Raw genomic sequence first — 27,051 nt, forward strand, 5'->3', positions numbered from 1 at the left:
GCTCTTCTCTTTCTAGTTTCCTTAGGTAGAAGTTTAGATTATTGATTTTTAGGTCTTTCTTCTTTTCTAATGTATACATTCAATGCTACAAATTTCCCTCTAAACACTACTTTGCTTCCTCCCATACACTTTGGTAAGTTATGTTTTTATTTTCTTGTAGCTCAAAATATTTTAAATTTTATCTTGAGATTTCTTCTTTGACTTATGTGTTATTTAGAAGTGGATTGTTTAAACTCGACGTATTTTGGAATTTTCTAGCTATCTTCCTATTACTGATTTCTAGTTTAATTTCATTGTGGTCTGAGAGTAGATATTGTATGATTTATATAATTTTAAATTTGCTAAAGTGTGTTTTATGGCCCAAAATGTGGTTTGTCATGGCGAATGTTCCTTGCATGTTTAGGAAGAATGTTGATTCTGCTGCTGTTGAATAGTCTATAGATAGCAACTCTATTAAGATGACCGATGGTGTTGTTGAGTTCAATTACATCCTTATTGATTTTCTGCCTGCTAGTTCTGTTCATATCTGATACAGGGGTATTGAAATCTTCCACTATAATAATGGATTCATCTATTTTTCCTTGTAGTTCCATCAGTTTTTTGCCTTATATAATTTGACTCTCTGTTGTTAAGCACGTACACGTTAAGGATTGTTCTGTCTTCTTGGAGAACTGACCCTTTATCATTACGTAATGCTCTTCTTTATGCCAAAAAACTTTTCTTGCTTTGAAGTCTGCTCTGTCTAAAATTAAAATAGGTACTCCTACTTTTTTTTGATTAGTGTTAGCATGATATATTTTTCTCTGTTTATTTACTTTTTATCTATAGGCGTATTTATATTTAAAGTGGGTTTCTTGTGGACAACATAGAGTTGGGTCTCATATTTTTGAACCACTCTGACAATCTCTTTTCATTGTTGCAGTTAGACCATTGATGTTCAAAGTGATTATTGACAAATTTAGACTAATACTTACTGTATTCGTTATTGCTTTCTATTTGTTGCCTTTGTTCTCTGTTCCTATGTATGTCTGCCACAATTTTTCTGCTCTGTGTGTGTGTGTGTATGTGCGCGCACACACATGTGTGTGTGTTAGAGACAGACAGGGTCTTGCTCTGTAATCCAGGCTGGAACCTAATGGTATGATCACAGCTCACTGTGGCTTCAAACTCCTGGGCTCCAGTGATCCTCCCAGTGAAACCTCTAGAGTAGCTGAGACTACAGATTTACACCACCACACCCAGCTAAATTTTAAATTTTTTATAGAGACAGGGACCCACTTTGTTTTTCAGGCTAGTATCAGATTCCTAGGCTCAAGCAATCCTCCTGCCTCAGCCTCCCAAAATGCTGGGATTATAGGCCTGAGCCCCTCTGCCCAGCTGTTTGGGGTTTTAATTGAGCATTTTATATGTTTGCATTTTGTCTCTCTCCCTCCCTCCCTCCCTCTCTCTCTCTCTCTTTCTCTTTCTTCCTCTTTCTCTCTTTCTCTCTCTCTCTGTCCCTTTCTTTCTTTCTTTGTTTTTGAGGTGGATTCTCACTCTGTCACCCAGGCTGGAGTGCAGTGGCACGATCTTGCCTCACTGCAGCCTCCCTCTCCCAAGTTCAAATGATTCTCCTGCCTCAGCTTCCCGAGCAGCTGGGATTACAGGCATGCACCACCACACCCAACTAATTTTTTGTGTTTTTAGTAGAGATGGGGTTTCACCATGTTGGCCGGGGCTGGTCTCAAATTCCTGACCTCAGGTGACCTACCCACCTTGGTCTCCCAGAGTGCTGGAATTCCAGGTGTGAGCCACTACACCCGGCCAATTTGAAGAGTTTAAAAGTTTTTATTGCTTCAAATATTTCTTCTTTTTCTTTCTTCTCCTTCTGATATTCCCATTATATGTACATTATACCTTTTATAGTTGTCCCACAGTCCTTGAATATTCCGTTCTGGTTTTTTTGTTTTGTTTTGTTTTGTTTTGAGATGGAGTCTCGCTCTGTCACCCAGGTTGGAGTGCAGTGGCGCAATCTCGGCTCACTGCAACCTCTGCCTCCGCGGTTCACGCCATTCTTCTGCCTCAGCCTCCCAAATATCTGGAACTACAGGCGCCTGCCACCACACCCAGCTAATTTTTATTTTATTTTATTTTTTAGTAGATACAGGGTTTCACTGTGTTAGCCGGGATGGTCTCGATCTCCTGACCTCGTCATCCGCCCATCTGGGCCTCCCAAAGTTCTGGGATTACAGGACTGAGCCACCGCACCCGGCCCCGTTCTGTTTTTTCAATCTTTGTTCTCTTTGCTGTTCAGTTTTGGAGTTTTCTGGTGAGAGATCCTTTAACTTGGAGATTCTTTCCTCAGACATTTCGTTCTACTAATAAGCCCACCAAAGGCGTTCATCATTTCCCTTATAGTGGTGTTTTTTTGTTTTTTTGTTTTTTTATTTTTTTTAATCTCTAGCATTTTTTTTTCCAGGATTTTCATTCCTCTGCTTACATTGCCCATCTGTTCTTGCATACTGTCTACTTTATCCACTAAGACCCTTAGCATATTCATCATTGTTTTAAATTCCTGGTCTGATAATTCCAACATCTCTGCCCATGTCTGGTTCTGATGCTTGCTCTGTCTCTCCAAATTCTGGGTTTTTTTCTTTTAGTATGTAATTTTTTTCTTAATAGCTGGACATGATATACCAGGGCAAAGGATAGACCAGGTGCTGTAAATAGGTCTTTAATAATGTGGTGGTAAGTTGTGGGGGAGAACAAGTGCTCTGTAGTTCTATGATTAGGTCGCAGTCTTTTAATGAACCTATGCCTCTGGACTGTGGACTTAGTTCCCTCCTGCTTCCACCCTTAGTTGGGACAGGCTAGCTAAAGCAGGCTAGATTTGGTGTTTTCCTTCCCCCAAGTCACTGAGGCTCTTTAAAAAACTCCAACAGGTTAGACTCTAGTTAACTAGTTTTTGCTGAGGGCAGGCCTTGTTAAGAATAACATAGTCGGCCGGGCGCGGTGGCTCACGCCTGTAATCCCAGCACTTTGGAAGGCCAAGACGGGCGGATTACGAGGTCGGGAGATGGAGACCACCCTGGCTAACACGGTGAAACCCCGTCTCTACTAGAAATACAAAAATTAGCCCGGCGTGGTGGCGGGCGCCTGTAGTCCCAGCTACTCAGGAGGCTGAGGCAGGAGAATGGCGTGAACCCAGGAGGCGGAGCTTGCAGTGAGTGGAGGTCGCAGCACTGCACTCCAACCTGGGTGACAGAGCGAGACTCCGTCTCAAAAAAAAAAAAAAAAGAATAACATAGTCCTCTAGTCTATTTCAGAATGATTCATTTTCCCTCCCCCTGCTGAAAACAAGTGGGGATTTTCCTAACATTCTTACTGTGAGAACCAAGTCAAGCTTCTGGGTCAGATGAGTCACAAAATTGTGAGTCCCCTACACCCACTTGACTGGATCCCCCTGGAATTTTTAACTCTCAGACTTGACCACACTAAGCATCCAGCAATTCACTGATTACAGTTTAGAAGTTCGTATCCTGGCACTGGTTCTGTGGCCATTTCCGCTTATGAGTCTCTGCTCAGGTAAGCTGTGAATCCCTGTACTCATCTGTCTGTCTCTCCAATATTGGGGGCAGTGTTTGCCCTGTATCTTCCTGTCTTTCACCGATCTAAGAAAAGTTGATTTTTCAATCTATTCAGTTTTTTTTTTTTAATGTTACGACAAAATGACGACTTCCAAATTCCTTACATATGGAAATAAATATATATGTTTTTTACTTAGAAACTGTTGAGGCTTCAAAACATTGTTTATTAATTAAATTAATCATTTGTATAATGTCTTGAATGTCGTTAAGGATCTGAAATTTACCACATTTGCTCTCACAGTAAATACTTATTGTAGCACTGTAAGAATTTTATAAAATTTACCCCTAAAAAGATATTATTACTCTTGCATTGCATGAATACAATTACAAATATTTTATTTATATATGTATACACACATTTTTACATTTATATATGGAAATTTAAACATGTCATAGAAGCAATGATAATTTATTTTACTCATAAAACCAACATAGGAAATATAGGAAGTTTAAATCATGAGAAGTTTAACTGTGGTCCTGTTCAAAACAAAATATTGTATTGACATTACTTTTATATGGTATTGAAATTTAAAGATTCTGAATCATGCTAAAAGTTCTTCTTTTATCTTGGAAATAACTAAGGACTTGTCTTTTTACCTTGTAAGTATGGTAACAAGGGCTATTCAGTAAATTCAGGGCTCACAAAATAAACACAAAGAGTTTGGTGGCCTTTTTAGTGTATGTGCTGCCAAAATGAGTACTTTGATGACTTTTTTGTTTGCTTTTACATGATCATTTATCTAAACTATGTATTCTTAGAGTGAGCACACAATGACTGAATGTTTTGGTTCTTTGTTTTGTTTTTTGATTGGTTAATCTTTAGAATTTTCTAAGAGAGGAATAAAACAGAAAGAGAAACAGAACAAGATGAGAGAGTTGACTTCAGATAAATATAAAATTACCACCTTAAAAGGCTAATTATGCTTTCTCTGAGGAAAAGAGAAAGTTTAGATATGGAAATATTCATTTTAACATGTACACACACAAAAGAGCATTATAATAGCTGATTTAAAGAACAACTTGGGCCCTGGACAATTTTATCCACCCGTACAGTGAAAAACCCAACACTTATTTATTTTCAAAGTAAGAACACAAAGGATGTCTCCTACATTAAATGAAATACTCTCTTTTTTAGATAAACAAGAAAATTTCCTCATGAAGGCTTCCTCACTTTTTGCTCTAAAGCACCTCTCATATGAACAATCTTATTCTTGTCAAAAATAGCTAAAGTGGGTATTGTAATCCCAAATTGTCTCTGGTAAAACTGTACCAGTTAGATAAACATACAAGTTAATATTATAGTGTGAAAACGTAAGAGAAGTATGTTTTGTCAAGAAGGAAGCAGGTTTTAATTAAGAAGGCCCTAGGCCGGGCGCGGTGGCTCAAGCCTGTAATCCCAGCACTTTGGGAGGCCGAGACGGGCGGATCACGAGGTCAGGAGATCGAGACCATCCTGGCTAACACAGTGAAACCCCGTCTCTACTAAAAAAAATACAAAAAATTAGCCGGGCGTGGTGGCGGTGCCTGTAGTCCCAGCTACTCGGGAGGCTGAGGCAGGAGAATGGTGTAAACCCGGGAGGCGGAGCTTGCAGTGAGCCGAGATCGCGCCACTGCACTCCAGCCTGGGCGACAGAGCGAGACTCCGCCTCAAAAAAAAAAAAAGAAGGCCCTATGAGTACTGCAATCTTCCCTAAAATGGCATTTGTGTAACTCATGTCTTTATAAATTGGCCAAAGGTTAATGGTCACCAAACATGGGGTGGACAAACCTCCTGATTCCAAGCAGATAAAATTAAACAAAGTATGAACACAAAAACAAAATTAAGGAGGATGTCTTTGTATAATTTGTAATGGAGACTCAAGGCAAAGTTGGTTCAAAGACAGTGGTCTGAGGAGATCTTCTGAACTTCCCAGCCCCCAGGGCGAGCACAAGGATAGAACTGTAGGGCCTTTGCCTGGTATCTTCTTGTAGACTTTTTCTCTAAAGTTGACAAATTGGTAAGCAGACAGACCATAAAAGGAACTGCTAGAAGACTAGACAACAGTTTCGCCAAGGAATGTTACAAGTCTGATCAGATAATGGAAGGATGCCAGGGTACCTCATTCCTAAGAAAACAAAATAAAATTCAATGTGAAGAACTTCAATAAAATATTGGAGCTCAATTCAGTATAAATTTACCTCCTCCCTGTGTGCCTGGGGGCCTCAATCAGGAGAAGACAAGATTCCAGATGTGATGTCCACACTAGAGAGTTCAGGATCTTAGCCTGCAGCAGTGAGGTCTCAGCTGAATCTTGGTGGAAACTTCACTTCTGTCAATGACTTGCAAACAAATATCATCAGGGGCACACTGTAGGCAGAGTTAGTTCACCTCAGGCCCTGAGCATTCCTGCATGTTCTTGCTGTGGATGCCAAATTGCAGAACTATCTTTCTACTGATTCTGAGTAGTTGCTGTAGCTCATCACATAGGTAACTAAATACACGAAGGTAGCCGCAGCATTGAGACAGCCATGTGGGAAGGAGTCCCTGGAGAAACTCCAACCAGCCTGCCCACAGAGGTGGAGCCTCAGGAAGTTCATGATGTTTGCAGCAGCGGGGAGCCTGGCCCCATCTCTTCTGTGTGGAAACTGGGATTTGAACTGCTGAGTAGGAAGTGCTCTAGCAGGGACTCTGGCCTACCAAGAGTCCCTGTTTCCCCATTTTCTTCCTTTTCACTCGATAAAACCCTATCTTACTCACCATTCAAATTGTCTGTGAGCCTGCATTTTCATGGCCATGGGACAAGGAACCCCGTCTTTAGCTGAATTAAGGAAAAGTCCTGCAACATCATGACTACTGCTCATTCACCAGGTGAAGAGGACTGGCTTGATTGCATCTTGCTGCAATATTCGTTCCTAGACCTTTGGCCCTGGGTAATTATCTTAAAAAATAACCCACTATGGGGGCCGGGCACGGATTACAGGGCTGGGATTACAGGCTCACGCCTGTAATTCCAGTACTTTGGGAGGCCAAGGTGGGCAGATCAGATTGAGACCATCCTGGCCAACTTGGTGAAACCCTGTCTCTACTAAAAATACAAAAATTAGCCGTGGTGACATGTGCCTGTAGTCCCAGCTACTCGGGAGGCTGAGTCAGGAAAATCACTTGAACCTAGGAGGAGGAGGTTGCAGTGAGCCAAGATGGCGCCACTGCACTCCAGCCTGGCAACAGAGCGAGACTCTGTCTCAAAAAAAAAAGAAAAGAAAAGAAACAAAAACACTGTGGGTCGGGTGCAGTGGCTCATGCCTGCAATCCCGACACACTAGTAGGCCAAGGCAGGCAGATTGCGTGAGTCCAGGAGTTTGAGACCAGTCTGGGCAACATGGCGAAACCCCATCTCTACAAAAAGTACAAAAATCAGACTGGTCTGGTAGTGTGTACCTGTAGTCCCAGCTACTTCGATGGGGCTGAGGTGGGAGGATGGCTGGAGCCTGGGAGATCAAGGCTACAGTGAGCTGAGATCATGGCACTGCACTCCAGCCTGGGTGACAGAGTGAGACAGTGTCTCAAAAATAATAATAATAATAATAACAACAACCCACTATATACTGCTGTCATCTGACCGCCCATGCCTCCCTGTTGGAACTGCGGCTCAGGAAACCAGGGCAAATATGTTGACACTCTGGTTACTGCTTTCAGTAATAAAGCCCTTCATTGTTGATCCAAGTGTGTTGTCTCTGTGTCAGCATTCATGAAACTTGCAAAAACTAATCTGTCAGCTTGCAAGGAGAATAAAATCTCTGATTCTTCACAGTTCTTGATCAGGAGGTGGCAAATTCTTTTCTTTAAAGAGCTAAATATTAAATATTTTCGGGTTTGTGGCCACATAAGGGCTCTGTCAAGTATTTTTCCGTATTGGTTTGTTTTGAAACAACTCTTTAAAATGTAAAAATTTCCAGGTGCGGTAGATCACAGCTGTATCCCAGCACTTTGGAAAGCTGAGGTGGCAGGGTGGCTTGAGCCCAGGAGTTTGAGCACAGCCTGAGCAGCATAACAAGACCCCATCTCTACAAAAACTAAAACATTAGCTGGGCATGGTGGCACACGTCTGTAGTCCCTGCTACTCGGGATGCCGAGGTAGGAGGATTGCTTCAGCCCAGAAGGTCAGGCTGCAGTGAGCTGAGATTGCACCATCGCACTCCAGCCTGGGCGACAGAGCAAAGACTCTGTCTCAAGGGAAAAAAAAAAAAAGAAGTAATAATCTTTCTTAGCTTTTAGGCCGTACAAAAACAGACCACAGATAGGATTTGGCTCCAGTTTGCTGACCCCTGCTTTTAACACACATTTTTTAGTCAAACAAAGTTAAGTTTATTGACTGTTTGCTATAATTGAGACCACATATTATGTGTATCTGTGTGGTATTTCTGTAAGAAGGTGTTAGACGAGACCTGTTCAATTTTGGTGTTGTAGAAGGTAATTTTGGAAAGCATTCAGTGATATGGGGCTTTGCTCTGTATTGGTTCCTATCACAAAGCGAGGGCAATTTTATGCTTGGGTCTCTTAATTTTCTCTAGAATAGAGATCGGTAAACTTTTTCTGGAAAGGGCCAGATAAAAAATATTTTCGGCTTTTGCGAGCTACATATGGTTTCATTCATATATTCTTCTTTGTTTAACTCTTTAAAAAATGTTTAAACTATTCTAACACAAGGTTTGTTAAAACATGGATCAGGAGTTACTTCCTCTGATATGCCTTCCCAAATTCTCAAATTCAGTGTAGATTCCCCTCCCATGTATTCTAGATTTTCATGAATGCTAGATTCATTTCTATACTGTTCACTACAATGCCTGGCATATGGTGGACACATAATGTTTATTGAACGCAGGAATAGGAGTTTATTAGTGGAATCCCATCACTTAATGGTGCGAGACAATATAGGAATGGGAAATGGCCAGACTATATATAACAATAGAATTCTGACTCGTAACTGCTGCAGCAAACAGATTTGGCCTGCAGAGTTGTATTTTTCTTCATTTAGAAGGTGGGAAGAATGAAGTGAGGCTAAAACTGTAAGTGGCAAAGAAGTAGAAGTCACTCAAAGTGGTCATTTAGGGATCTGTGTTAAGCTATGATTATTACTGATTGGTCTTGTTTTGTCTTATTTTGTTTTTTAGAGACAGAGTCTTGCTCTGTTGCCCAGAGTGGAGTACAGTGGTGATCATAGCTACTGCAACCTCAGACTCCTGGGCTCAAGCGATCCTCCCACCTCAGCCTCCCAAGTAGCTGGGACTATAAGCACACACCTGGCTAACTTTTTATTTTGTGTAGAGACAGGGTCTCCCTTTGTTACCTAGGCTGGTCTCAAACTTCTGGCTTTAAGCAATCCTCCTGCCTTGGCCCCCCAAATTGCTGGAATTATAGATGTGAGCCCCCATACCCAGTCCTTGTTTTGTCTTGATTCATTATGGTCACAGAGTGGTTTTATCTGGTTGTTGGTACTCTGAATTTATTTTTATTTAACAGGAGAACGTAATGATCTAGCTGTTAGTGCCAGTCCAGATTCTGAATGGCAGAGGCTGCTCTTCACTTTGTCTATAAGTAGGGGGAGTTGAACAGACTTCTATCACTACTGCAGTCCTGACTATGCCCATATCAGATCCCCTATCAGATAGCAAACAGCTTGATAGGTCTTTGTTCAGTGTTTGGACCACGTAGTGGAGCTTTGGTAACATGGGTACTAGAGATTTGTGATTAAATCTCATTACCATCACTGTTAAGTATAGCCTTGTGTGGGAATTTTACAGAGAAAAGGACTTAGAGACTTACTGAATTGAAACTTATGTCTCAGGAACTCTAAGGATATAAGTAATTTTAAAAAAAGAAATGGAACAATAGTTTTTTATGTTGAATAAAATAACAATTGAATATTGTATTGGTCAGGGTTCTCCAGAGAAATAGAATATATATAAAGAGATTTATTGAAAGGAATTCACTCACATGATTATGGAGGCTGGCAAGTTTAATATCTGCTGAACCAATGTCCTAGTTGGAGTCCAAAGGCCAGAAAGCTTCTGCAGAACCAAGGAGATTCAATTGTCCAGTTTGAAGGCCATCAGGCAGGAAGAGCTAATATTCAGTTCCAAGGCCATCCAGCAGGAGAATTCTTTCGTACCTGGAGGACAGTCATCATTTTGTCCTATTCAGACCTCCAACTGATTTGATAAAGCCCACACACATTATGGAGGGCAATCTGCTTTACTCGGTCTTCAAATTTAAATGTTAATTTCTTTCCAAAATGTCCTCACAGAAACACCTAGTGGCCAAATACCTGGGCATCCATGGTCTGGTCAAGTTGACACATAAAACTAACCATTACCTATATTGGGTTTTGTTTGGTTTTGTTTTGTTTTTTTTTTTTTCAGAATTTAGTTGAGCTTGACTCAACATGCATCTCCTAGCATAAATTGTACCTGTATTGATAATTGTTCTAAGGTGCTCCAATAATATAGGGATCTGTTGGGGCTGTGGGATGATGGTCTGATCTCAGTCTGGTTGGCTACTGGTACAGCAGAAAAATAACATGTTGAATTTCCAATGAAAAGAAGCAGCAAACCCAATTCACTAAAAACTTTAAAGAATATCTAATAAATAGCCTTTGCGAAACCAAGAAAAGAAAGTAGAGGGCAGTAAAAGTAAGGCATATGACAGAAATAGATTTGTTGGTTTATTTGCTTTTCAACACGGATTTTTAAATATGGAAACACAGATCTAAGTCATGCTTGCTTTTTTAAACCAACAAACTAAAATTTCAAACATGGCTAAATTACAAATCAGATTAAATAAAAAATATTCTGTATGGAAAGCATGTAATAGCTTTTGTCTTCGGCCTCACCACCCGGAGCGCTCTTCCCCTTCCCTTCTCCCTCTGTCCCCACCTTGTCTGCCTAACTCTTACTCTTGTTAAAACCTTAGGTTACAAGTTCTTCTTCTGCCATTCCTTCCCAAATATCAATTTCAATTTAGGTTTTCCTCTTATGTATTATCCTACATTTTCATGAATGCTAGTGTCATTTCTGTGCTGTTCACTACAGTGCCTGGCACATGGTGGGCACATAAAATTTATAGAATGCAGGAACAAGAGGATAATTATGGAATCCCATCATTTAATGGTGAGGGACTGAATATATAAATGGATAATGGGCAGAACATACATGACAATAAAACTCTGACTTCGAGCAAACAGACCAGAACAATTAGAACTTGGTTAATGACTACCAGCTTTCCAAATATGCTCCTCAAACCAGTTACATAGGATGCTTCCCTTCCAGTTGGCCTGCCTTCACTTCTTCATGCCAGCAACTTCCTTTTTTTTTTTGAGATGGAGTCTCACTCTTTCACCCAGGATGCAACGCAGTGGCGCCATCTTGGCTCACTGCAACCTCCCCCTCCGGGGTTCAAGCAGTTCTCCTGCCTCAGCCACCAGAGTAGCTGGGAGTACAGGCATGCGCCACCATGCCTGGCTAATTTTTTTGTATTTTTAGTAGAGACGGGGTTTCACCATATTGGCCAGGCTGGTCTCGAACTCCTGACCTTGTAATCCACCTGCCTCAGCCTGCCAAAGTGCTGGGATTACAGGCATGAGCCACCACTTTTAAAATGCACAACCTGATATTTTGATACATGTATATGTCTTAGTCCATTTTCTATTGCTTATAACAGAATATCTGAAGCTGAGCAATTTGTATATAAAGTATTTCTTACAGTATTGAATGCTGAGAAGTGCAAGGTCAAGAGGTCACATCTGGTAATGACCTTCTTGCTGGTGGGAACTCTCTGCAGATTCCTCAAGCCGTGTAGGACATCATGGGACAAGGGAGCGGAGAACTCTGTTTTATAAAGTTGCCAGTTCTACTCCCATGATCACCCGTTAATCCATTCATTCATTTTCCAGCTCTCACGCCTAGCCATCTCTCAAAGGCCCCACCTCTCAACACTGCCACATTGGAGAGTTTCAACATATGTGTCAGAGGGGACAAACATTCATTCCCAAGCATGATACACTGTATAATAACTATCAAAATCAAGCTAATTAACATAGCCACCACCTTTCACATTTATCATTTTCTTTTCTATTTCCTTTTCTTCTCTTTCTTCCTTTTTCTTTCTCTTTCTTTCCAGACAGAGTCTCACTCTGTCGCCCAAGTTGGAGTGCAGTGACGCAGTCTTGGCTCACTGCAACCTCTCCCTCCCAGGTTCAAGTGATTCTCCTGCCTCAGCCTCCCGAGTAGCTGGGATTACAGGCGCGTGCTACCGCGCCCTGCTAATTTTTGTATTTTTAGTTGAGATGGGGTTTCATCATATTGGCCAGGCTGGTCTTGAACTCCTGATCTCAGCTGATCCGCCCATCTCAGCTTCCCAAAGTGCTGGGATTACAGGTGTGAGCTACCGCACCCAGCCCCATTTTCTTTCTTTGTGGGCAGGTGTGAGAACACAAGATCTACCCTCTTAGCAAATTTCAAGCATACATTGTGATTTTCCTAACTATAGTCATATTGCTGTACTTTAGCTCTGTAGAACTTACCTGTCTCATATAATTGAAACTCTGTACCCTTTGACCAACATCTCCCCACTTCTGCCTTCCCCCAGGCCCTGGCAACCACCGTTCTACTGTCTGCTGACATATTTCTTAACTTGCTATTGCAGTCATCACAACTGTGACCAAAAATAATTATCACTTCTGTAGCTACCCCATGAAGCACAAATATGTTGAAAATTATCAATATATTTATTAATATATTATGCTGAATTCAAGCATAACACTTTGTTCTGAAGTACTTACATTCTGAAATCCTTAAAAAAATCTGTACAGTGAATTCTGTGCTTGATATAGTCCATCTATACTGTATTAAAATTAAATTGTAACATGATCAGTTCACCTCATAATGATCTTTATTTTGTAAAACAGTTTGAGATAATGAGGTAAAATTCGACTTCAAAACTAACATAACGCTGTAAATTTCCAAAATAGTTTTATAAAAAAATTTAAAAGTCCACAACACTATAGATAATATATCTTAATTTTTATTTTATTTTATTTATGCGATGGAGTTTTGCTCTTGTTGCCCAGGCTGGAGTGCAATGGTGTGATCTTGGCTCACTGCAAACTCTGCCTCATGGGTTCAAGCGATTCTCCTGCCTCAGCCTCCAGAGTAGCTGGGATTACAGGCATGCGCCACCACACCTGGCTAATTTTGTGTTTTTAGTAGAGACAGGGTTTCTCCATGTTGGAGGGGCTGGTGTTGAACTCCCAACCTCAGGTGATCGGCCCACCTCGGCTTCCCAAAATGCTGGGATTACAGGAGTGAGCCATTGCTCCCGGCCACAACCTTAATTTTTAAAGTCAAATTTGTCTTTATAAAGAATGAATTCATACCCTTCGGGAGTATTTGTTTTTGCAACTAACTTCCATCCTTTTATTAAGTAATCAAACATAGCCTATTTGAATGTTGGAAAAGAACTGTCAGAAATAGAAGTTCTTATTTTGTACTTTGGTAACATGGATTTTACACTTAGTTGAACATGAAGAATCAAAAAAGGTTTGGATTGTTGTAGCAATTGTTTAGAATTTTAGATGTACCATTTGACCTTTGACTTTAAGATGAATTTCAGTGTCCTCAGTAAATAAAGGCTTACCCCCAACCTTAAATAGTGACGCACAAAGGCTATTATTACCATCACTGAGTGGCTTAGATAACCCTGTCAGCAGCAATCGCCCATTTTCAAAGCCATGGTGAAACATCTCTGTGCTAATTTCTTTTGTTTCCTAATTTTTTTTTTTTTTTTTAGGTGGTGGGAAATAATCTTTGTCTTCTTTAAAGACAAAGGAGTAAACCTTCAACATTGGATTTTTTCTTTTGATTATGGGTGTAAACCCCAGTATCCCCATAATTTATATTGGGTCTCGACCAACTGCCTAATTATAAGAGGATATATTTAGGCTCTTATTTCACCTACACAAAAAGTTGTCTAACAGGTAGTTGGAAACATCTGAGGCACCACTTTGATTCTTTTTTTGGATAGTCATGTTTTTCCTTCTCCGTTTCCCCAGCATGTCTGCCATCCTCATGCACTGCTTCCATGTGCCTGGGAGCCTTTATGAGCGTCCCTAAACCTAAAAGAAACCAGAGGCGGGGCTTGGATGAACCCTCGAGATAAGCAAGGGAGTCGCCTATACCCTCTGAAGGATGTTTACATGTGGGCGGCACTCGCCAGAATCCGAGCTCCAGGCCGCCCTGAAAGGACGCACTCGGCAGAGTGGAGGTGACCGGCGGCGGCGCGGGCAGCCCGAAGGGGCGGGATGGGGCGGGGCAAGGCGGGGTCCGGGCCGGAGGAGGCGGGTTCCTAGGATCCGCGGTGTCCGGCCGGCCGTAGAGCTTGCTGCGGTTCAGGGCTCTGACCATGCTCTGGCACCGCCCGGCGCTGGCGGGGACGCGGCTGGTTCGGAGCAGGAGCGGCTTGGCAGGCTGGCTTGACAGGGCGGCGGGAGCTGCGGGAGCTGCAAGAGCTGCGGCCGCTGCGGCCTCTGGGTACGGGGTTGGCGGGCGGGAGCGCCCCTGCGTGGTGCGCTGGCCTTGCGGGAGTCTGGAGGGAGCGGTGGGCGGACGCGCCCCTTTGCCCCGGCCCCTGGTGGGCTAGGCGGGGTTGAGCGTGGGCTCTGAGTCATAACACGCGGAGGCGCTCGAGGGATGGGCAGAGAAGGGTGCCTCCGCGGCTGTGCTGACTTCAGGAGCCTGTGACTCTCGTGTTGAAAATGTTTGACTCATGTTCGCTTAGACCATCCTCTGTGAATTATTAGGTAAAAATACAAGACGCCGCGATCAGTTGGAATTTCACTTAAAGAGCGAATGATTCTTAGTCCAAGTGTGTCCCAAATACTGTACTGGACATAGGAAAAACGGAACAGTTTTCTGGTGTTTGTCTACAATTCTAGTTTAACCGGGCGTCCTGCATTCTTGTTTACTAAACTTAGCCACCCTACTGCAGGAAGTGAAGGCAAGGATTCCTGCTGAATGGCCAGAGCTTTTAGGATAGAGGCTGTGACTGCCTTACACTTCGTAGTTTAGAATATCCGCGGCTTCGGGACCCGCAGTGGAAGGGACCTGCGGCTGTGCCGCCCACGCCTGCGCGGCTGGTCCCTGGCTGTGCTGCCGGCTCGCACCTCCGCGCCTGCCACTGCGCACTTGGCCGGAGAGTCTGTCTCCCTATCTGCTTAATCTGGGAACTTATATCAGTTTTGCAAGATTCCAGGAACCTCAAGTTTAACTTTCCAGATCAAGCTGGACACCCCTCCTGAAGGCCCTAATCACAGGCTGTTAAATATTTGACAGCTCGTTGAGGCCCTGCAGTGTTTTTTTCTGCGTATCCCTGGGGTCAGTATAGCACCTTGCCTACTTAGCACACAGTAGGCACTCCATAAATATGGCGTGACTAGGTGCTTCATCCGTGTTGAAACGAAATGTTTATTGTGCACTTACTTCCTCCGTGCATGTTTCTATTCATAGTTCGCGACAGATTTTACCGAGGTCAACCAGAAATTGAAGGGGAAGGGTGCCTTCCAGAAACACTTTTATTTGGTAGGGTAGGGGGTAATATTTCAGAATGCACCTCCTACCTCCTCTCACCATCCAAGAAAACATTTTCTTGTGTTCAGTTGGAGTTCCTTCAGTAGTAGTGAAGTAAATGGTTTGGGTATGACAGTTTTAAGTGCTGGACCTGAGATGAAAGGACTTGCTTTCTTAGTTGATAAACCAAATACAGCTTGCTGATTGATTCCACCAATGCTCTTCCTTAGGGCTAGGCCAGCGCTGCCTAACCTTTCTGGTTTAGGCTTCAGGAACTCAACTTTCTTTTATCTTAAAGCTTCACCCTCCTCTCAGGTTGGCTACAGTCTTCCTAGCTCGCTGCCCCTAACTCCTTCCTGAGTTAAGCGCACAGGACTTTTTGTTTTAAAGGGTTCCTTGCTAATCTATTGGGAAGCAAGGAATAATAGATTGTAAACATTGGGTAGGTTATAATGTTATAATGTTTAGTTCCTGTCTCTTACTCTTCCTTGTTGTTACTGAACAAACTGATGTTTGCTGTAGCTTCCTCACTCTAGGTGTGCTGATATCATAATAGTTCCCCCTTACTGGGGTGGACATGTTTCAAGACCCTCAGTGGATGCCTAAAACCTCGGATAGTACTGAACCCTATACATGCTATTTTTCCTATACATACATACCTATGATAAAGCTTAATTTATAAATTAGGCAGAGTAAGAGATTAACAAGAATAATAAAAGACCAACCACTTTAATAACAAAATGCTCATTTCAAGGAATCCCTTGCTGAATCTTCTTATAGGCCCAGTGCTGTTTGGCGTAACACACTGCTGTCAGTTGGAACACTTTTTCTGTTCTTGCCTCCACAAATTTAATACCTTTTTCTGGCTTGACTAAACACTTATACCCTGTGGCTGTAACTTGCAGTTTGAGATGTGACATCAAAACTACCATGAATTTTTTACTTCTTTACAATTGCACTGATAGAAGGTCTGTTCTTACCATAGACCTTAGTAACCTCAGCATGCGATTTTTTTTTTTTTTCTTATTAAGTGGAGAACTTTCACCCTTTCACTTGAAGAAAGCACTTTAGGGCTTCTCTGTTTGACATACCTGAATTGCCAGCATCACTACTATAGTGGTTTGGGGCCATTATTATTATTATTATTATTAAAGATGGAGTTTCACTCTTGTTGGAGCCATTAAGTAAAATAAGTGTTACTTGGACACAAGCATCACCAGACTGTGACAGTCGATCTGGTCACCAAGACAGCTGTTGACTAAAGGGTGGGGAGCTTATAGAGGGTCCATGTGCTGGACAAAGGGAGGATTCATACCCTGGGTAGGAGGAAGCTAGATGGCTCAAAATTTCATCATGCTACTTAGAACTTAAAACTTACCAACTATTTTCTTCTGAAATTTTCCATGTAATGTTTTTGGACCATAGCTGACCTTGGATAACTGAAACCGTGGATAAGGGGAGACTACTGTGTAGGGCAGATGTTCATTATCCAAGGATAAGATGTAATGGAAAAAGCTATTTAAAGTGGATTCACTTAAAATAAGACTAATATTACAGGCCAGGCGCGGTGGCTTACACCTGTAATCCCAGCACTTTGGGAGGCCAAGGTAGGTGGATCATCTGAGGTCAGGAGTTCGAGACCAGCCTGGTCAACATGGTGAAACCCCATCTCTACTAAAAATACAAAATATTAGCCAGGTGTGGTGGTACACGCCTGTAGTCCCAGCGGCTCGGGAGTCTGAGGCAGGAGAATCGCTTGAACCCGAGAAGTGGAGGTTGCAGTGAGCCAAGATCACGCCACTGCACTCCAGGCTGGGTGACAGAGTGAGACTCCATCTCAACAAAAAGACTAATATTTCATGCTATCCAGTTTAAAAAATTTTGCTTGGGACTTTTGCAAAAATTAAAACATAAAAAGTAGCTTTACCTTTATATTTAAGAACACTTAAATTTTAAATGCACCCCCCATGAATACACTATTGATTTGAAGGCAGAATATTTGAGTTTTATAACCTAATCATAAGGATAACAGTTTTTTAAATATCTGAAGTTTCAAAAATTCTCTTATTCTTTAGATATTCGAGTAACTCTCTTTTGAAACATCTATTATATCTCATAATCCTGTTGTAAGATTTGTAATTTTACTCTGCAGTTAGTTTGCATCATGGTGTTTGATATTGTTCCAACAGTGCAATAGGGCCTGGTTGACCAAGAAAGATGAGTGGATGGGGAAGGAAAGGTTCCAGGGATAAAAAGATTTGAGGATGATAAACTGGTTGAGTTTTTTTTGTTTTTTAGTGATAATTTTCCTGACAATGAATGCTTCCTTTTACAAGCTCCCAACAGCTAGGTTTTGGATAATAAATACTGAGAGATTCTGTATTCAGGAAATTCTAGTAGTAATGTCAAACATTATTGAGCATTTACTGTGTGGAAGGCACTTACCTGCTTTCTGCATATGAATTCATTTAATCTTCACAAAATCCTTTGAGAGGTGCCAGTGATAATTGTTTCCACTTTGCACACTAGGAAATTTGGAGCTACGGCCCATTGCGGTTGAGATACCGTAGCTTCCTCAAAAATCTTTGAAGGTTCCCTGCTTCACAGTGTGTTCCTAGAGTTTTGGCATGTTTTACTCAGAAAGTAGAAACTATATTTTTAAACCAATGGTCAGGTCACACGGCGTAGGATGGAATATTTGAAATTTGCCAGTTATAAATAAGAGTGTGTCAAACTTTAAAGACAGTAAATATGATTTTATCAAATAATTAAGGATGTTGGGAAGCTAGTTACATAAGCACACAGACCTTTTTGGTTTTGGTGAAACAAACACTTTATAAATTGACATTTTATACTGATGATAAGTAAAAAATTTTTTCTATTTTTTAAGTTTGGCTATGTAAGTTTTTTTTCAAATAGAACTCGTGGTAAATTATCTTTAATGCTTAATAAACTACATTGTTCTTTTAAATTCCTTTTAGAATGGAGAGCAACACATCATCATCTTTGGAGAATTTAGCAACGGTGCCTCTGAACCAGATCCAAGTGAGTGATGTGGGAGATGATTGAAGAACTTTCTTCTGTAGAGAAAGAATTGTCCCCTACATATTTAATATGCTTATTCAGTATCCAAACTTGAGATAGTTCAGCAAATGAATTAAGAGGTTCATATTTATTTAAAAGTCTGCTATGAAAATCATCCTTGTGACTAAGAAGTCCTAGATCATTTTGGTAATTAAAATGTATGAGATTTATTTTTAATGAAGTCTTCACTCCGTCTAAGTTGGATAATGAGGTTGGCTGCTCCTTTTCATCATACCCACTTGAGATCCAGTGTTGATACCAGTCAAGCTGCCCTTAGCTAGGGATCCTATTTGATTTTGGCCTGGGCAGCAGTTTAACAGTTTTCTTTGTTAGTACAGAACCTACTATGCAGTAGTTACTCCATAAACCTCTCAGGGATAGGACTTCTTTTCCTTTTTCTTTTACTGAGAAGCTTCGTTAATTCTGCCTTAGAAAATCTCCCTTACATGTATGTTTTTCTTCGCTTGCAACCTACAAGATACATCGATTTTTTCTCTCTTGCTTACCACTCACTACTACCACAAACAAAAAAACAATTTCTGCCTTTAGTTGATTTGGCTAAACTCCTAGCTCTTGCTATAACTGTGAGGGAATTGCTTTTTTGTTTTGTTTTGTTTTGAGGCAGAGTCTCGCTCTGTTGCCCAAGCTGGAGTGCAGTGGCACGATCTCAGCTCATTGCAACCTCTGCCTCCTGGGTTCAAGCAATTTTCCTGCCTCAGCCTCCCTAGTAGCTGGGATTACAGGCACCCGCCACCACACCCAACTTATTTTTGTGTTTTAGTAGAGATGGGGTTTCACCATGTTGGCCAGACTGGTCTTGAACTCCTGACTTCAAGCAGTCTGCCTGCCTCAGCCTCCCAAAGTGCTGGGATTACAAGCATGAGCCACCATGCCTGGCCCGAATTGCCTGTTTTAAAGTAAAATTACAACATCATGGAATATACAGTAAGGGTGAGCTTGAGAAAAAGTCAGAAGAGGGTTCTAGAAACCCTAACACTGTCGTCTTTAGTTTCAGCTCACTTTGGAAACTCTTCAACCATGTCTAATATATGTCAGAGCCCTGGAAGCTCATCTCTCCCTACACGATGGTGTCAGCGTGTCTGTAACCTGAGGCAGCATGGTGGAGGGAAGAGCACTGGCTTTGGTGTTGTAACAAGGTTGAGTCAAATCCCAGTATTGCAAACCACTCAGCCTTGGTTTTGTCCTCCGTAAGATGGATTCATTAATACATCTCTGGTATGGCAGGCCCTCCCTAGGATAGACTTTTATACTGAATATTATTAGTAAGCACAAGGGAAGCATAAAAATAGACCAACTTGCAGACAGCTGCGCTAAAACTCAGGGCCTTTCTGACACCCAAGGGTGGGTATAACTTCTGAAGCATGGGTCTTATACTTTCTGGTTTTTGGCCTTCATCTTGAAGGTGCTGCTTATGATCCACCACAGGCCAGGCACAGTGGCTCATGTCTGTAATCCCAGCACTTTGGAAGGCCAAGGCGGGTAGATTACTTGAGCCTAGGAGTTCAACACCAGCTTGGGCAACAAGGCGAAACCCTGTCTCTACAAAAAATATCCAGGTGTCATGACATGTGTCTGTAGTCCCAAACACTTGGCAGGCTGAGGTGGGAGAATCGCCTGAGCTCAGGAGGTTAAGGCTGCAGTGAGCTGAGATCGTACCATTGTACGCCAGCCTGGATGACAGAGTGTCTCAAAAAACAAACAAACAAAAAAACCTAGACACATGTCTGGGTGCTAAATCTATCCATTCAAAATCTTTTGAAGGACCTAGGCATTCCTATGTTTAGAAACAAAAAACAAAAACAAAAACTTCATAGGCTGTGTAGATGCATAGCAGAGTCTCATAGCCATTGTGGTAAAGGCCTGGAGGGTAGTTTTCAAACCAGGCTGATATCGTAATTATATGGAGAAGTTTTTGAAAAAATACAGTTTTCAACTTCTACCTCAAACTCATTGAATCAGCATTTCTGGAAATAGCTTTTCCTGAATTAAGAGTATGAGAATACCTTATCAATAGAGTAATGACAGCTTTTGTACTATAAAGGTATATAGGAAGGGATAGAAGTAGAGGGGTAAGCCTTACATTTTAAGAAGAAATCATATACCATTCCTTACCATTGAAAGCTATAGAATAGAAGGTAAGGAGTTAACTCCTGAATACCTACTGAATATTTGAAAAGAAGTATGTTTTGGGGCCGGGCGCGGTGGCTCACACCTGTAATCCCAGGACTTTGGAAGGCTGAGGCGGGTGGATCACGTGAGGTCAGCAGTTTGAGACCAGCCTGGCCAACATGGTGAAACCCTGTCTCTACTGAAAATACAAAAATTAACTGGCCATGGTGGCAGGTGCCTATAATCCTAGCTACTCGGGAGGCTGAGGCTTGAGAATCACTTGAACCCAGGAGGCGCAGGTTGCAGTGAGCCGAGATCTCGCCACTGAACTCCAGCCTGAGGGACACAGTGAGACTTTGTTTCAAAAAAAAAAAAAAAGAAAAAGAAAAAAAACAGAAAAAGAAGTACAATGTTTTGGGTTTTTTTTTTTTTTTTTTTGAGACAGAGTCCACTTACTGTGTTCCTCAGGCTGGAGAATCACTGGAACCACCTCCCTGGTTCCGGTGATTCTCCTGCCTCAGCCTCCTGAGTAGCTGGGTTAACAAGCATGTGCCACCATGCCCAGCAACTTTTGTGTTTTTGGTAGAGATGGGGTTTCACCATTTGGGCCAGGCTGGTCTCGAACTCCTGACATCAAGTGATCTGTCCACCTCAACCTCCCCCAGTGCTGGGATTACAGGTATGAGCCACTGCATCCAGCTGAAAAAGGAGTATAATGGAGATTAAATATCTGGACTGTAGAGCCAGATTTGCCTGGGTCTAATCCCAGCTCTTCCACCTATTAGCTGAGAACCATGAACAAATTGTTGATCTTTATCTGTACCTCACTTTCCTCATCTGCGTAGTGGGGACAATAATAGGACCTACCTCAGGATTGTAGTGAGGTTTAAATAACCCAGTGAAGATAAAAGTGTTGAGAATAGTACTTGGCACACAGAAATGGTTGCTGTATATGAATTGGCTATGATTATTATTTATTGTTACTGCTCTATGCCAGGCACTTTTTATTACATCTTTTTTCCTAATAACATTGCTTTGAAATGAAAAATATTCTCAATCTGCAGATGAGAAAAAATAGATGATGCTTAGTTTGAGCCCGGAATCATGAGACCAAAATCCATACCCTTTCCATTATATCCTAATTTCTTTCCAATTGGTAATGTCTAGAATTAAAGTGATTTTTTGTGGTTTTATTTCAGGAAACAATTTCTGATAACTGTGTGGTGATTTTCTCAAAAACATCCTGTTCTTACTGTACAATGGCAAAAAAGCTTTTCCATGACATGAATGTTAACTATAAAGTGGTGGAATTGGACCTGCTTGAATATGGAAACCAGTTCCAAGATGCTCTTTACAAAATGACTGGTGAAAGAACTGTGAGTATATCCTCTGTGGTGCTGTTCCTCTTTAATAGGTTGTAAACCGGATCACCCAGAGCCTAGACCCTTGTGTTTGGAAAATGAGCCAGACATTCTCTGAGGATAGAAAAAGCAGCTGCAGATCTAGGAACCAGATTCTTAGAATAGGAAACAGCAGAGTTGATTTATTTTTATTCTGTGTGTGTGTTTTGATTGGGGTTGATGAGTAGCATTATTATGAGTGCTTGTCTATGGATCTTTGAGTTCCTCTTGGAGCTCTTTGCAAGATAAAAGTATTCTTCCTCCCTTTACCTGGGCAATACAGGGGTTGGTCTTCAATTACTTTTCTAATAGGAATGCTTTAGTGCTCCATGTTTTTAGATTCTTGAGATTTGGATTTTTCCATAATATGCATAATCAGAAAAATGTGCAGTGTTGCCACTTTCAAGTTTATTGAAAGAAGTTTATAGTGCACTCTTTCCCTTCAGTAAACAAATGTAAGAAAATAACTAAATATTATTAGTTTATCTGCTTTAGTTTATCTTTTACATACCATGGTGATTAGGAAGAAGGGTTTTAGAATCAGATTGTTTTGAATTTGAATCGCAGTCTGGCTTTTACCATCATTGTGATTTTGCACAAGTTCCTGTGCCTCATTTTCCTCCAAAATAGGGCTAAAAATAATACCTACCTCAAAGGGTAAAGATTTTAAGATTTAATTTGTGAAAGAGCTTTGTGGTGCCAGGCTCATAAAAGTACCCAGAGTTCAAATGTCTATTACTATGTGAAATCTTAGTTCTGATACTAGAGTGAAGCCTAATTCTTCTTTTGTTTGTCCAACAGGTTCCAAGAATATTTGTCAATGGTACTTTTATTGGAGGTGCAACTGACACTTATAGGCTTCACAAAGAAGGAAAATTGCTCCCACTAGTTCATCAGTGTTATTTAAAAAAAAGTAAGAGGAAAGAATTTCAGTGATGTTTATCCTAATAAGTTTGCTAGTACAGTGTCAGTTAAAGTGGTAATGCCCAATAATGTCTTTTAAATGTTTGAGGATGTTTTAAATACATGCATTGTCTTCATGAAGATGTAAAAATAATGAACAATAAATTGCAGTGGAAACCTCTTCTTCCCACCTGCCAATTCTTGAGAAAAAGGGATGATATTTAAAAAATGAAAGGTTGGAGTTGTATCAAGATAAGGAAAGAATGTATTTTCTTAGGAATTTATGTATGAATTTTATAACCAAGAGCTAGAAGGTAAGCATTTGGAATTCTTTATTTCCTATTCAGGAGTTAACTCTTTATCTACAATAGTTTTTAAGTGGTAAGGACTGATGTGTGATTTCTCTTTAAAATTTAAGGCTTTTGCTGATACACTTGTCAACTCGGCAGGAATATCTTGTACGATATTGTGAAAAGCCTTCACACTTTGTACTTGTAGAGTAATAGAAGTATATTAAATTTTTAGCATGGAATGAAATTTATCTTAGAGAAACTAAATTACTCATTTAATGACTTAATAGTTCCAGGGAACAAAACTATACCTATGGGCAGAAATTAAAAGGAGATGATTTCAGCATTGTATGAGGATGAACTTTTGAAACAGTATAGAAATGTACTTCAGTTGGCATGGGATGATAGGCTTATGCCTGTGATTCTAGCACTTAGGGAGGCCGAGGTGCAAGGATCACCTGCGCTCAGGAGTTCGAGATCAGCCTGGTCTACATAGTAAGAACCCCATATTTAAAAAAATAAACAAAAATTAGCTTGTTGTGATGGCACATGCCTGGAGTCCTAGCTACTCAGGAGGCTGAGGCAGGAGGATCTCTTAAGCCCAGGAGTTTGAGGTCATATATATTTTTATATATGTATTATATATAATTACATATATAATATATATATAAATTTTGAGGTTTTATGTATATACCCACACACACACACACATATATATATATATTTTTTGGAAAGCCCCAAGTGACTCTGTGAGATCAACTCATAATTTATGAGATCTCCACCTCATAAACATTTCATATATATATATATACACACACACACATTTTTTATATTAAATGTACTTGAATTAGATTGTGAGGTGGAGAGTTCTGCTTTCCAGAATTTATGTGTGTTTTATTTATTTATTTATTTTTTTTGAGATGGAGTCTTGCTCTGTTGCCCAGGCTACAGTGCAATGGTGCAATCTCGGCTCACTGCAGACTCCGCCTCCTGGGTTCAAGCGATTCTCCTGCCTCAGCATCCCAAGTAGCTGGGATTACAGGTGCCCGCCACTGCGCCCAGCTGATTTTTGCATTTTTTAGTAGAGACGGAGTTTCACCATCTTGGCCAGGCTGGTCTCAAACTCCTGACCTCATGATCCACCTGCCTCGGCTTCCCAAAGTGCTGGGATTACAGGGGTGAGCCACTGCACCTGGCCTTATATGTATTTTAATACATATTTTTATATATATATATATAAATTCTGGAAAGCAGAACTCTCCACCTCACAATTTAACTCAATTTTCAAGAGCCTTTGAACACTTAATGTGTTCAATACTGGGAATACTATTCAAACTGATTTCAATTCAGCTAAACTTAGCAAACAAGATTTATCCTATAGGAAGTCTTATTTTACAATAATTGAAGACGTTCAGTACTTCATTAGTGAAATCATCTTTCCAGCTTCCTATCAACAAGAATTTTTAAAGTACCTACTATACAAAGCATTTTCCTAGTTGATCTCACAGAGTCAGTTGGGCCAGATTACCAGATGCTGAGAAGAAAAAATCCTCCATCAGAGGTAGAAGAAAAATGGATTTCAAAAGTGCTTCTGGTTTCTGTCAGGATGGACCAGAGAATCTGGAACAGTCCTGAAGAATACAGCTGATGGCTTCCTTGGCCTTTGGCCATCAGTGATGCTTCTTACCTGGATTTAAACTGCCATTAGGAGACCTCTTGATCAAGAATTTAGACAAGAATTTCATTCCCTTGTGATAATTTAGGTTATAGCACTAGAATGGAACAAAAAGTGGAATGTCTTTAGTTCTTTATTTCACATTATGTCAAAATAAAGTTCTTGCTATGTTGTTAAAGCTTTGTTAGATTCAGGCTTTTGGGGATTCTGAAAAAAATCTTGACGAGAGTTGAGGAAGTCTATTACCTGAGAAAGGTAAAATTGTGTTATAGTTGTTCATCATATTAGATATTAAGGGTAGAGGCAAGTTACTTCAAGGTATAGAAACACCAGTGCTTGACTGTGAAAAACATCTTTACCTTTTTTTTTTTTTTTTTTTAATTGAAACAGTCTCTTTCTGTTGCCCAGACTGGAGTGCAGTGGCACGATCTCAGCTTACTGCAACCTCCACTTCCTGGGTACAAGCGATTCTCATGCCTCAGCCTCCTGAGTAGCTGGGACTATAGGTGAGCACCACCACACTCGGCTGACTTTTTTTATTTTTAGTACAGCCAGGATTTCGCCATGTAGGCCAGGCTGGTCTCAAACTCCTGAGCTCAGGCAGTCCGTCTGCCTTGGCCTCCCAAAGTGCTAGGATTACAGGCATGAGCCACTGCGCCTGGCCTGTGAAGAAACATCTTTTATCAACTCTTCCTAGACTGGTAGGACATAGGGTGAGAGGCGAGTGGTAGGTGGTTCTTGACTATGTTCAGATCTTGAAAGAATTCAGTATTAGGGAGAGAAGCCTTATCATCAAAAGCCTCAAAAACTCTACTGAAGGTAATATGATATCTGATTCTCAGTATGGCTTTATTTAAAATGGAAGAAATAAACCTTACTAATACCTGCCTCTTAGTCTTCTGAACTTAAACTCATTGACTAATAAAAGATTTTTACTTTGGAGGGTTTAGCACTGCATCAAAAAGGAAGCAGATTTCCCCTATTTGTTAAACGCTAAGGGATGAAATAAAATACAAGAAATCTGACCTCTTTTTGCCATATGGCACATTAAATATCTTTGGAAAAAAACCCAAAACAATAACAAAAAACTTGCTACTCTAAAACGTTTAAAATATTGGACACAATAATACATTTTTAAAAATGCAAGGCTTAGCAGGTTTTAAAAAGTATAGGGACTCTCCAAGAGGAAAACAAAACGAGGAGCAGAATCCAAGGATGTAGGGAAGCACCGAAGCCAGCAGCTCCCTTACTGACACTGCCAATCGTGGAACGCCAACAACTTTAGTTTTAACTGTATGCAACAGGCTGGTTACAAAGCTAGGGGTTAAGGGAGAAGGATTTAGATGGGAGACCACAGCATAACAGCACTAAACCTTCAGTTAAAAAAAAAAATCGTAACATACTTTCAGAGCATAGCTGATGATTTGTCAAGACAGACAAGCGTTCACATCACTAAAGGTGTAACCATTAGGTAGGTGACTTAACCTCTCAGAACTTCAAGTTTCTTATAAAATGTAGGTAATAGTACTTTCCTTTAGGGTTTATTTTTTGAGGAATGGAGATAATATATGTAAATCATTCAGAGTGGTTTTTAATAGACAATACATAATGGCTATTATTAATCACAATGGCTCAGGCATGTGTGTGTTTTCTTGTGGACTCATCAGGGTCTTCCAAGATTCCTACCTGTACCCAGCCAAGAATTTAGGGAGCAGGGGAAGCCTCTGGGATTTCATGTTGTCTTGGATATTGATTTCCATTTCTTCTGCTTTTCCATACCTTACAGCTGGATAAAAGTAAGAGAATGGTGACTAACTTCTTTTTTCCTCAGTCCTCATTTTTACATTTTTTATTTACATTTTTTTTTGAGACAAGGTCTACCTCTGTAGCCCAGGATGGAGTGAAGTGACTCTATCATGGTTCACTGCAGTCTTAAACTCCTGGGCTGAAGTGATCCTCCTACTGTAGCCTTCTGAATAGCTAAGGTTACAGGCACATGCCACCATGCTCAACTAATTCTTTTTAGTTTTTTGTAAATATGGGGAACTTGCTGTGTTGCCCAGCAAGATCCCCATATTTACAACTTTATTTACAGTTTGGAACTCCTGGGCTCAAGCAGTCCTCCTGCTTTCGCCTCCTAAAGTGCTATGATTACAGGTGTAAGCCACAATGCCCGGCCCTTTAAGATCTGAAATACGAGCTGTTTACTGGACTTCATTAATATAAAAAACTAGGCCATTTTTCACTTTATCACTAATCAATTTACATTTTAATTGCCAAAATATCTAATTGAAAAGCTGTTGAAGAACAAAGGGATCTTCTGTACCTGGATTTTACTGTTTACT

General features: G+C 40.8%; 1 protein-coding gene across 2 annotated transcripts; it reads left to right on the forward strand.

The window, feature by feature from the left end:
* Window positions 1-13,063: 13,063 nt before the first annotated feature.
* On the forward strand, window positions 13,064-22,925 carry GLRX2 (glutaredoxin 2). Of its 2 annotated transcripts, none has more exons than XM_025398923.1 (4): window positions 13,064-13,923; window positions 18,206-18,269; window positions 21,638-21,814; window positions 22,640-22,924. In XM_025398923.1, the coding sequence occupies exons 1-4, from the start codon at window positions 13,802-13,804 to the stop codon at window positions 22,772-22,774; spliced, it is 498 nt and encodes a 165-aa protein (XP_025254708.1). In that variant the 5' UTR covers window positions 13,064-13,801; the 3' UTR covers window positions 22,775-22,924. The 2 variants fall into 2 exon arrangements, with proteins under 2 accessions (XP_025254708.1, XP_025254699.1); XM_025398914.1 differs by lacking the exon at window positions 13,064-13,923 and adding an exon at window positions 13,963-14,189 and having other exon boundaries at window positions 22,640-22,925.
* The last annotated feature ends 4,126 nt before the right edge of the window (window positions 22,926-27,051 follow it).

The sequence above is a fragment of the Theropithecus gelada genome, chromosome 1 (genome assembly GCF_003255815.1).
Source record: "Theropithecus gelada isolate Dixy chromosome 1, Tgel_1.0, whole genome shotgun sequence".
Taxonomy (NCBI): Eukaryota; Metazoa; Chordata; class Mammalia; order Primates; family Cercopithecidae; genus Theropithecus; species Theropithecus gelada.